General features: G+C 38.4%; 1 protein-coding gene and 1 non-coding gene across 2 annotated transcripts; both read left to right on the plus strand.

Moving 5' to 3' along the window:
• The first annotated feature begins 229 nt into the window (after nucleotides 1–229).
• Nucleotides 230–1,267, plus strand: LOC128050591 (olfactory receptor 7A17-like). Its single transcript, XM_052642870.1, has one exon. It carries the CDS (start codon nucleotides 230–232, stop codon nucleotides 1,265–1,267), a length of 1,038 nt encoding a protein of 345 aa, XP_052498830.1.
• Nucleotides 1,268–2,436: 1,169 nt separating this feature from the next.
• Nucleotides 2,437–2,508, plus strand: TRNAC-ACA (transfer RNA cysteine (anticodon ACA)). The gene has a single exon. It is a non-coding gene; the product is annotated as a tRNA-Cys (tRNA).
• Nucleotides 2,509–12,442: the final 9,934 nt, after the last annotated feature.

Raw genomic sequence — 12,442 nt, forward strand, 5'->3', positions numbered from 1 at the left:
CTTAGGAGAAAGTCTGAAAAATTTCTTCACATTGTAATCTAGGATCACCTGAGAACTTCAGATATTTTTTTCCCACTCAAGACCACATACTTCCTCTCTTTTTAACAGAATTCCTAGTCAGAGATGTCACAGAACATCCCTTAAATGTGAGGATTCAGACAATACATGTATGTATGTATATATATTATATTCAATACATATACTTACTTTATACATTGTAGCATTTCAAATGAATAATACCCATCTGTGCAAATTCATATATGTGTTTGTTTTTATTTCTAGTCATCAACACCAGCACATGGTGCCAGGAAATGATACACAAAATTCAGGATTTCTTCTTCAGGGTTTATCAGTGGAACCAGAACTGCAACCATTCATATTTGGAATGTTCCTCTCCATGTATCTAATCACTTTGTTTGGAAATCTGCTCATCATCCTGGCTGTCAGTTTAGACTCCCATCTTCACACTCCCATGTACTTCTTCATCTCCAACTTGTCCTTTGTTGACATCTGTTTCACTACCACAACCGTCCTAAAGATGTTAATAAATATACAGATCCAGAGCAAAGTTATATCCTATGGAGGGTGCATCACCCAGATGTATTTTTACATACTGTTTGCAGCACTGGATGATTTTCTTTTGACTGTGATGGCCTATGACCGCTTCTTGGCCATCTGCCGCCCCCTGCACTACACAGCCATCATGAACCCCTGGCTCTGTGGACTGCTGGTGCTGGTGTGCTGGATCATTAGTGCCCTGCTCTCCTTGTTAGAAAGCTTACTGGTCTTACAGCTGTCCTTCTGTACAGATTTGGAAATCCCCCACTTTTTCTGTGAAATCAAACAGGTTGTACAACTTGCCTGTTGTGACACTCTCCTTAATGATATGATTATGTATTTTACAGCAGTGCTGTTGGGTGGTGGCCCCCTGGCTGGTATTCTTTATTCTTACTCTAAGATAGTGTTCTCTGTACATAGAATCTCATCACCTCAGGGGAAATATAAAGCATTTTCCACCTGTGTATCACACCTCTCGGTTGTCTTCTTATATTATTGTTCAAGCCTAGGAGTGTACCTTAGCTCGGCTGCTACCCACAGCTCATACTCAAGTGCAACAGCCTCGGTGATGTACACTGTGGTCACACCCATGCTGAACCCCTTCATCTACAGTCTGAGAAATAAGGACATAAAGAGGGCTCTGAAACGATTCATTCAGATGGTAGTTGAGAAAAGGAAAATCATTCTGAGTCTGAAGACATGTCCTTGAAGAAGGACTCAAAACCTTAAAAGAAGAAATTCCTATTCTTTGATTAGATTCTGAATGTTGAATTTGCTCCTTCTGTTAATTTCTTAAAATTTCCATTTCTTTGACTTCAACACTTTAGACGATTTGTATACTCACCTGTTGAAGTTTTCCTCTCTAATGAATTTTTTTTCTGTTCATTTTCTTTTGTCCATTTCCCTACTTTTCCATTTTCATTTGTGTATTTTCCTGCTTTCACAAAGTTGTTCCCAGCCTTAGAGAAGAAAGACTTGGAAATTTTGATTAATTGGTGCAACATGGATTACTTAAAAATAATTTTTCTCAAATGACATATATTATCCAAAAAACTGGAAAATGAGTAATAAAAATTTTTAAATTACATATATATATATATATATATCAATAATTTCTTTACGTGCCAATGGAGTAAATGATTCAGTAAAGAGACACAGGGTGGCTGACAGGATAAGACCCATATAAATAAACCCATATAAATGCTGGGGCTTCTCAAGTGGTGCAGTGGTAAAGAATCCACCTGCCAATGCAGGAAATGTAAGAGATGTGGCTTAGATCCCTGGGTTGGGAAAATCAACTGGAAAAGGAAATGGCAACCCACTCCAGTATTCTTGTCAGAAAAATTCCATGGACAAAAAAGCCTGGAGGGCTAAAAGGTCCACAGGGTTGCAAAGAGTTAGACGTGAGTGAGTGACTGAGCACACACATATATGCTCCATGTAAGAGACTAACTTCCGAGCTAAAATTTTCACAAAGGATAAATGTAAGGGACTGCAAGAAGATATTTTATGCATATGAACATTATAAGAAAGAGGGGTTGCAGTATCCATATCAGACAAAATAGACTTTAAAACAAATTTATCTTTATTACATGAGACAAAGAAGGGTATTATATAATGTGAAAGGAATCAACACAAGAAGAGTATATACTAATATATATATATATATATATATTTGCTAGTATATATGTGCCTAAGAGAAGAGAAACTAAAGGATAAAGTAAATATTGACATATAAAGGGAGATATTGACAATAATATAAGAACAACAGGAAATGTTAACATCCCATTTGTATCAATGGACTGATTATCTAGACAGAAAATCAACAGTGGTCTTGAATGACATGTTAGAATAGTTGTACTTAATAAATACAGGACTTCCCTGGTGGCTCAGATGGTAAAGCATCTGCCTACAATGCGGGAGACCCAGGTTCAATCCCTGGGTTGGGAAGATCTTTTGGAGAAGGAAATGACAACCCACTCCAGCATTCTTGCCTGGAGAATCCCAGGGACGGAGAAGCCTGGTAGGATACAGTCCATGGGGTCGCAAAGAGTCAGGCATGACTGAGCTACTTCACTTTCACTTAATAAATACATGCAGGAGATTCAATTCAGAAAAACAACACGACACACATTTTTATAGTGCACATGGAGTATATACTCCAGGGTAGATCACAATAGCCCAATAAACAAGCCTCAAATGTAAAAGTATGAAAATTGCTTTTGCATTTTTGGAGCACAAAGGTATGAAGCCAGAAATCAATTATAGGAAATAAAATGAGAAAAATACATATAACGAAAAAAAAAAACATATTACTAAGTAACACCATAAAAACCCAAACTAATGGGTAAATGAAGAAATCAAAGAGGAAATCAGGAAATAATTAAAAGAATAAAAATGAGAGCACAACTTTCCAAAATCCATAGGATGCAACAAAACTGTCATGAGTGATCTTAATACCAACACAGGTCTCAGTCAGTTCAGTTCAGTTGCTCAGCTGTGTCCGCCTCTGCCGCCCCTTGGACTGCAGCACACCAGGCCTCCCTGTCTATCACCAATTCCCAGACTTTACTCAAACTCATGTCCATTGAATCAGTGTTGCCATCCAACCATCTCATCTTCTGTCATCCCCTTCTTCTCCCGCCTTCAGTATTTCCCAGCATCAGGGTCTTTTCAAATGAGTCATTTTTTTTGCATCTGATGGCCAAAGTATTAGAGTTTCAGCTTCAACATCAGTCCTTTCAACAAATATTCAGGACTGATTTCCTTGAGAATGGACTGGTTGGATCTCCTTGCAGTCCAAGGGACTCTCAAGAGTCTTCTCCAACACTGCATTTCAAAAGCATCAATTCTTCAGCATTCAGCTTTCTTTATAGTCCAACTCCCACTTCCATACATGACTACTGTAAAAACCATAGCCTTTACTAGACAGACCTGTGTTGGCAAAGTAATGTCTCTGCTTTTGAATATGCTGTCTAGGTTGGTCATAACTTCCAAGGAGCAAGTGTCTTTTAATTTCATGGCTGAAGTCACCATCTGCAGTGACTTTTGGAGCCCCCAAAAATAAAGTCTGTCACTGTTTCCCCAGTTATTTGCCATGAAGTGATGGGACCAGATGCCTTGATCTTAGTTTTCTGAATGTTGAGCTTTAAGCCAACTTTTTCACTCTCCTCTTTTACTTTCATCAAGAGGCTCTTTAATTCTTCTTTGCTTTCTGCCATAAAGGTGGTGTTATCTGCATATCTGAGGTTATTGATATTCCTCCTGGCAATCTTAATTCCAGCTTGTGCTTCATCCAGTCCAGCGTTTCTCATGATGTACTCTGCATATAAGTTAAATAAGTCAGAATGGCCATCATCAAAAAGTCTACAAACAATAAATGCTGAAGAGGGTGTGGAGGAAAGGGAATACTCTTGTACTATTGGTGGGAATGTAAATTTATACAGCCACTGTGGAAAATGGTATAGAGATTCCTTAAAAAGCTAGAAATAAGACCACCATATGATCCAGCAATCCCACTCCTCAGGCATATACCCTGAGGAAACCAAAATTGAAAAAGACACATGTACCCTAATGTTCATTGCAGCACTGTTTACAATAGCTAGAACATGGAAGCAACCTAGATGTCCATTGACAGATGAATGGATAAATAAGTTGTGGTACATATATGCAAAGGAATATTACTCAGCCATACAAAGGAACACATTTGAATCAATTCTGATGTGGTGGATGAACCTAAAACCTATTATACAGAGTGAAATGTGTCAGAAAGAAAAGGATAAATATTGTATTCTAACACATATATATGGAATCTAGAAGAATGGTATTGAAGAACTTATTTACAGAGCAGCAATGGAGAAACAAGCATAGAGAATAGATTTATGGACATGGGGAGAAGGGAGGAGAGGGTGAGATGTATGGAAAGAGTAACATGGAAACTTACATTACAATATGTAAAATAGATAGCCAATGGGAATTTGCTGTATGGCTCAGCAAACTCCAACAGGGGCTCTGTACCAATCTAGAGGGGTGGGAGGGGAAGGGAGATGGAAGGGAGGTTCAAAAGGAAGGGGATATATGTATACCTGTGGCTGATTCATGTTGAGGTTTGACAGAAAACAAAAATTCTGTAAAGCAATTATCCTTCAATAAAAAAATAAATTAAAAAGAAAAAAAAAGAGTGAAAAAGTCAGCTTAAAGATCAATATTAAAAAAATTAAAATCATGGCATCTGGCTCCTCTGCCCATGGGATTCTCCAGGCAAGAGTACTGAAGTGGGTTGTCGAGCTCTACTCCAGGGGATCTTCCCGACTCAGAGACTGAACCTGGTCTCTTATATCTCCTGCACTGGCAGGTGGGTTCTTTACCACTATAGCCACCTGGGAAGCCCCCTCATCACCGGTTCCAAAGCTTTTCATCACCCTGAGCAGAAAGTCTGTACCCACTGAGGTTCATTTCTCCCAGTCAGTTTGTGAACTGTTTTTATTTGTGAAGCACTTTTCCGTTTACATTTTCATTCAGTTGACACAGAGGCTGGTAGCAGGAATCACAGCGACAAGACAGGCAGTGCCGCCACCCTCATCTAGCATCGACAAGAGACACCTTACAGGAGAATAAATGTTTAAATAAAGTGATTTCAGAAGCAGTAAGAACGTCAATAAAGAGAGATGGGAAAAGCAGCTTTACCCAGAGGTCTGGGGTACCCCTCTGTGCAGGTGGCATCTGCATTGTGCTCCAGTTTGGCAAGACAGATTTGGGCATGAAAATTATTCTAGACAGAGTGAACAGCATGGGCAAAGCTCATGGGAATGAGCTTGATATGTTTAATTAGCAGTGAAAAAGCTAGTGTGGCTGAGCCAAGAGAGGGCAAGAGAGAGAGGAGATGAGATTCCAGACAATCAGCAGGTCTACATTAAGGAGAGTCTTGGGGGAAGTTGAGTTTTAAATTATGGTAAAATAATTACCATAATTATTTTGGTAATATATAAATGGAAATATTTTTATTTATTTATTTTTTTGGAGGCTAATTATTTTTAAGTGTACAGTTCAACAGTGTTAAATATATTCACATTGTTGGGTAACCAATCTTGAGAATGTGCAAAACTGAAATTCTATGTCCATTAAACAACAGCTCTCTATTTCTATAAAATTCCCCAAATGCTGGAAACCTCCATTCTGCTGTCTCTAAATACTTGACTGTTCTGGGTAGGCCATATAAATGAAGTTATCTGTATTTGTTATTTTGTGACTAGCCTATTTCATTTAGTGTAATATCCTTAAGGTTCATCTTTATTGTGGCGTGTATCTGAATTTCCTTCTTTGAAAGCCTGGAAACATTCCACTGTGTGGATGCACCACATTTGGTTTACCCATTCATTAGAACTTTGATTTTTACACAGAGCAGGCAATATGCTAGCTGCTGGGGTACAACAGGACAAAAGTGAACTAGATTTCCTGACTTTATGGAGGTCAGTATGTGGAGAGAGCAGGGACAAATAATATATGGTCACAAAGAAGGTAATCAAGTCTGCAATGGGACAAACTTGTTTGTGTCCTGGACCCTTGAGTCCTGGTTTTGGGAGAAATCCTTATAAAGGATGATGATTTAGAAATTTTGCACCTCCCCAAAGAACAGTGCACCATTCCTACAAGGAATCTCCACGTAGGGGACACAGATTCTCTGTCCTCAAAAACCCATTCCACTGTTGTGTTGGGCCACCTGCTTCAGGATGGTTGGAAAAGGGAAGGACCAGTGAATTTCATGAGCAGTTGCTCATTGTCACACTTCATTTCCGGTGCAGTGTGTGTGGGACATCGTGACGATTGGTAATACACCTAGAAGCATAGCATGCAGGAAACGGAAATCTGTATCCAGGATGAATGTCTATCCCAGAGAAAACAAAACACTGCCCTTTCATTGGCCAAACTGAAAGGACTGATCATCCCAGGGATTGTTCTCATCCCAAGGAAAGGACTCTGTTTTGGATCTCATTATAAATTAAAAAATACCTATCTTACCTTCATTTTTCACTTTACTCAATGTAATTTGTTGAAAAAAAAATCTATCCCTTCCACATTGAATGATAGTACAGTTTTGCCTCACTACTTGAGTTTATTGCTAAGAATTTTTATTCTTTTTTGAACTGTTCTTCTTGAGCATGTAGAAGCACAATAACTTAGGTGTGTTGATTTTTTATTGTGCAACTTTACTGAATTTCCCTAGTGAGTCCAAATGTGTGCATTGGTTCTGTGTCTGTGTCTGTGTCTGTGTGTAATCTGAGGGTTTCTATACATTACACCATTTCATTTGTGAAGAAGGATGATTTTTTGCTTCTTTTTTAATATAGATTTTTTTTCATATCTTTTTTCTTGCATATCTTCTCTAGCAGAGTCCTCCTGTACTATGTCGAGTAGAAATGGCAAAAGCAGGCATCATTCTCTGAAAAAGCATCAGTGTTTTACTCTTAGCTATTACATTTATTTCTTTCCATACATTGGACCATCTTTCAGTTCAGTTCAGTCTCTCAGTCGTGTCCGACTCTTTGTGACCCCATGGACTGCAGCATGCCAGGCTTCCCTGTTCATCACCAACTCCCGGAGTTTACTCAAACCCATGTCCATCGAGTCGGTGATGCCATCCAACCATCTCACGCTCTGTTGTCTCCTCTCCTCCAGCCTTCAATCTATCCCAGCGTTAGGATCTTTTCCAATGAGTCAGCTCTTCGTATCAGGTGGCCAAAGTATTGGAGTTTCAGCTTCAACATCAGTCCTTCCAATGAATAGTCAGGACTGATCTCCTTTAGGATGGACTGTTTGGATCTCCTTGCAGTCCAAGGGGCTCTCAAGAGTCTTCTCTAATGCTACAGTTCAAAAGCATCAATTCTTCAGTGCTCAGCTTTCTTTATAGTCCAACTCTCACTTCCATACATGACTACTGGAAAGAACATAGCCTTGACTAGATTGACCTTTGTTGACAAAGTGATGTCTCTGCTTTTTAATATGCTGTCTAGGTTGGTCATAACTTTTCTTCCAAGGAGTAAGTGTCTTTTTATTTCATGGTTGCAGTCACCATCTGAAGTGATTTTGGAGTCCCCCAAAATAAAGTTTGACATTGTTTCCAGTTTCCCATCGATTTGTCATGAAGTGATGGGACCGGATGCCATGATCTTTGTTTTCTAAATGTTGAGCTTTAAGCCAACTTTTTCACTCTCCTCTTTTACTTTCATCAAGAGGCTTTTGAGTTCCTCCTCACTTTCTGCCATAAGGGTGGTGTCATCTGCATATCTGAGGTTATTGATATTTCTCCCAGCAATCTTGATTCCAGCTTTTGCTTCCTCTAGCCCAGTGTATCTCATAATGTACTCAGAGTATAAGTTAAATAAGCACGGTGACAATATACAGTCACGATGTACTCCTTTTCTGATTTGGAACCAGTCTGTTGTCCCATGTCCAGTTCTAACTGTTGCTTCTTGACTTGCATTCAGATTTCTCAAGAGGCAGGTCAGGTGGTCTGGTATTCCCATCTCTTTCAGAATTTTCCACAGTTTACTGTGAGCCACACAGTCAAAGGCTTTGGCATAAACAATAAAGCAGAAATAGATGTTTTTTTTCCCCTGGAGCTCTCTTGCTTTTTCGATGATCCAGTGGATGTTGGCAATTGATCTGGTTCCTCTTCCTTTTCTAAAACCAGCTTGAACATCAGGAAGTTCATGGTTCACATATTGTTGAAGCCTGGCTTGGAGAATTTTGAGCATTACTTTACTAGCGCGTGAGATGAGTGCAATTGTGCAGTAGCTTGAGCATTCTTTGGCATTGCCTTTCTTAGGAATCAGAATGAAAACTGACCTTTTCCAGTCCTGTGGCCACTGCTGAGTTTTCCATATTTGCTGGCATATTGAGTGGAGCACTTTCATAGCGTCATCTTTTAGGATTTGAAATATCTCAACTGGAATTCCATCACCTCCACTGGCTTTGTTCGTAGTGATGCTTCCTAATGCCCACTTGACTTCACATTCTAGGATGTCTGGCTCTAGGTGAGTGATCACAGCATCACGATTATCTTGGTCATGAAGATCGTTTTTGTACAGTTCTTCTGTGTATTCTTGCCACCTCTTCTTAATATCTTCTGCTTCTCTTAGGTCCCTACCATTTCTCTCCTTTATTTAGCCCATCTTTGCATGAAATGTTCCCTTGGTATCTCTAATTTTCTTGATGAGATCTCTAGTCTTTCTCATTCTATTGTTTTCCTCTATTTCTTTGCATTGATCTCTGTGGAAGGCTTTCTTATTTTTCCTTGCTATTCTTTGGAACTCTGCATTCAAATGGGTATATCTTTCCTTTTCTCCTTTGCTTTTTGGTTCCCATCTTTTCACAGCTATTTGTAAGACCTCCTCAGACAGCCATTTTGCTTTGTTGCATTTCTAATTCTTGGGGATGGTCTTAATTCCTGTCTCCTGTACAATGTCACGAACCTACATCCAGAGTTCATCAGATACTCTGTCTATCAGATCTAGGCCCTTAAATCTATTTCTCACTTCCACTGTATAATCATAAGGGATTTGATTTAGGTCATACCTGAATGATCTAGTGGTTTTCTCCACTTTCTTCAATTTCAGTCTGAATTTGGCAATAAGGAGTTCATGATCTGAGCCACAGTCAGCTCCCGGTCTTGTTTTTGCTGACTGCATAGAGCTTCTCCAACTTTGGCTGCAAAGAATATAATCAGTCTGATTTCGGTGTTGATCATCTGGTGATGTCCATGCGTAGAGAATGTAATCTTTCTGACCATCTTTAGATTCCAAGAATAAATCTCATTTGGTTATTTTTCACAATCCATTTAATGTGCTGCTGCATTCAGCTAGCTAGTATGTGCTGAAGATATTTCTATTATTATTCACGAGTATATCCATCTATTGTTTTATTTTTTTGTATTGTTTTCTTTTGGCTTTGGTAGAAGATTAATACTGGCCTCATGGAATGAGTTAGAGAGAGTTCCTTCTCTTCAATTTTTGAGAAGCATTTGAAAGTGATGATTATTAACTAATTATATTTAGTAGAATGCAACAGTGAAACTACGTGGCACAAGGCTGTTCTTTATTGGAATTTTTGGATTACTGATTCAATCATCTTACTAATTATAGGTCTATTCAGATTTTCTATTTCTTCTTGATTCAGTCTTGGATGGAACATTTTAGGAATTTGTCCCTTTGTCTGGATTATCTAATCTGCTGATGTGCAATTGTATATAGTGTTCTCTTTGAATTCTTTGTTTCTATTATTTTAGCAGTAATGCTCACAGCATTCATTTCTTATTTTGAGTAGTTGAATCTTCTGCCTTTTTTTTAAGCAATGTATTTAAAGTTTTGTCATTCTTGTGGATCTTTGCAAAGAACCATTTGTTGATTTTTTATATTGTTTTGCTCTCCTCTATTTTATTTCTCTCCTAATCAAGGCTATGGTTTTTCCAGTGGTCATGTATGGATATGAGAGTTGGACTGTGAAGAAAGCTGAGCACCGAAGAATTGATGCTTTTGAACTGTGGTGTTGGAGAAGACTCTTGAGAGTCCCTTGGACTGCAAGGAGATCCAACCAGTCCAGTCTGAAGGAGATCAGTCCTGGGATTTCTTTGGAAGGAATGATGCTAAAGCTGAAACTCCAATACTTTGGCCACCTCATGCAAAGAGTTGACTCACTGGAAAAGACCCTGATGCTGGGAGGGATTGGGGGCAGGAGGAGAAGGGGATGACAGAGAATGAGATGGCTGGATGGCATACAGACTCAATGGACATGAGTTGTGTAAACTCCAGGAGTTGGTGATGGACAGGGAGGCCTGGCGTGCTGCGATTCATGGGGTTGCAAAGAGTTGGACACGACTGAGCGACTGAACTGAACTGAATTGAATCACTACAATAAATCAAGTTAGCAGTCATTACCATACATGGTTACATTTTTTTCACATGATGAGAATTTGCAAGATTCCCTCTCCTGGCTACATTAAAGTATAAGGTACAATTATATTAATTATAGTTCCATGTTGTACATTATATCCCCATGACTTCTTCATTTTATAACTGAAATTTGTACTTTTTTGACAACATTCATCCATGTTTGCTCAATTTCTACATCCCGGCTCAGGCAACAATCTGTTCTGTAACTCCATATGCTTGGGCTTTTTTTTTTAAATTTGACCAAATAGTGAAAACATATAGTATGTATCTTTTTCTCTCTGACATATTTTACTTAGCTTAATGCCCTAAAATTCACCCATTTTGTTGTAAGTGGTAAGATGTTCATTCTTTCTCATGGCTGAATGATATTCAGCTTCTTTATCTTTTTACTTCCACATAAATTTTAGAATTATTTGTTCTAGTTCTGTGAATGTCACGAGCATTTTGATAAGGATTGAAAGAATTTATATTATTAAAGTGTCAAAAACCTAAAGAATATCCAGATATAATGCAATCCCTATCAAAGTATCCAGTATGTTTTTCACAGAACTAGGGAAAATAATCTTAAAATTCATATGGAATCACAAAAGAATGATTTGAAGAAGCAATCCTGAGAAAAAAGAATAAAGCTGGGGTTATCACCCTTCCTGACTAGACTACAACGAAGCTACAGAAATCTGATACATATCAGTGGAACAGAATAAAGAGTCCAGAAATGAACCAACACATCTATACTCAATTAAAGACAAAGGAGATAATAAAATACAATTTTTTCAACAAACGGTGCTGGGAAAACTGGACAGTGACATGTAAAAATATAAGATTAAAATATTCCCTCAAACCATACACAAAAACAAACTCATAATAGCTTAAAATTCTAAAGGTAAGACCACACACACACACACACACACACACACACATACACACAATCCTAGAAAAGAACATAAGCATAATATTCTTTGACATCAGTTCAGCTCAGTTCAGTTGCTCAGTCATATCTGACTCTTTGCAACCCCATGGACTGTAGCACACAGGCCTCCCTGTCCACCACCAACTCCAAGAGTTTACCCAAACTTATGTCCATTGAGTCGGTGATGCCATCCAACCATCTCATCCTAGGTTGTTCCCTTCTCCTCCCGCCTTCAATCTTTCCCATCATCAGAGTCTTTTCAAATGAGTCAGTTCTTTGCATCAGGTGGCCAAAGTATTGGAGCTTCAACTTCAACATCAGTCCTCTCAGTGAACACTCAGGACTGATCTCCTTTAGGATGGACTGGTAGGATCTCCTTGCAGTCCAAGGGACTCTCAAGAGTCTTCTCCAGCACTACAGTTCAAAATCATAAGTTCTTTGGTGCTCAGCTTCCTTTATAGTCCAACTCTCATATCCATACATGATTATTGGAAAAACTGTAGCCTTGACTAGACGGACCTTTGTTGGCAAAGTATTGTCTCTATTTTCATTTGGGGATCTGCCTTCTAATGCTTAAAAAATGAAAAAACAAAAATTAACAACTAGGCCTAAATAAACTTAAAAGAACTTTTATAAAAAAGTAACCATTGACAAACTGAAAAGATAATCAAGTGAATGGGTGAAAATCTTTGCAAGTACTGTGACCAATAAGGAGTTAATATTCAAAATATATAAACAGCCCATAGATCTTAATAGTAGAAAAAACCTGATTGAAAAATGGGCAGAACACCTGAGTATTTTCCCAGAGAAGAAATACAGATGACTGTCAGGCACATGAAGAAATGCACAACATCACTAATTATTAGAGAAATGCAAATTAAAACAATAGCAAGTCAATCAAAATTTCTGAAAAAATAAAAATAAAGATTATTTCACAGAGTACTATAAAATGGAAAATTTCCTAGAGCTGAATAAATACACGTTTGCAAAAATCAGATCCTCAGTGAGACTTGCAATTCTTCAGTCC

Source organism: Budorcas taxicolor, chromosome 7 (genome assembly GCF_023091745.1).
Source record: "Budorcas taxicolor isolate Tak-1 chromosome 7, Takin1.1, whole genome shotgun sequence".
Taxonomy (NCBI): domain Eukaryota; kingdom Metazoa; phylum Chordata; class Mammalia; order Artiodactyla; family Bovidae; genus Budorcas; species Budorcas taxicolor.

Bases quoted from the DNA above. Each gene is read 5' to 3' on its own strand.
- LOC128050591 (XM_052642870.1), top strand. From the start codon at position 230: ATGAATAATACCCATCTGTGCAAATTCATATATGTGTTTGTTTTTATT.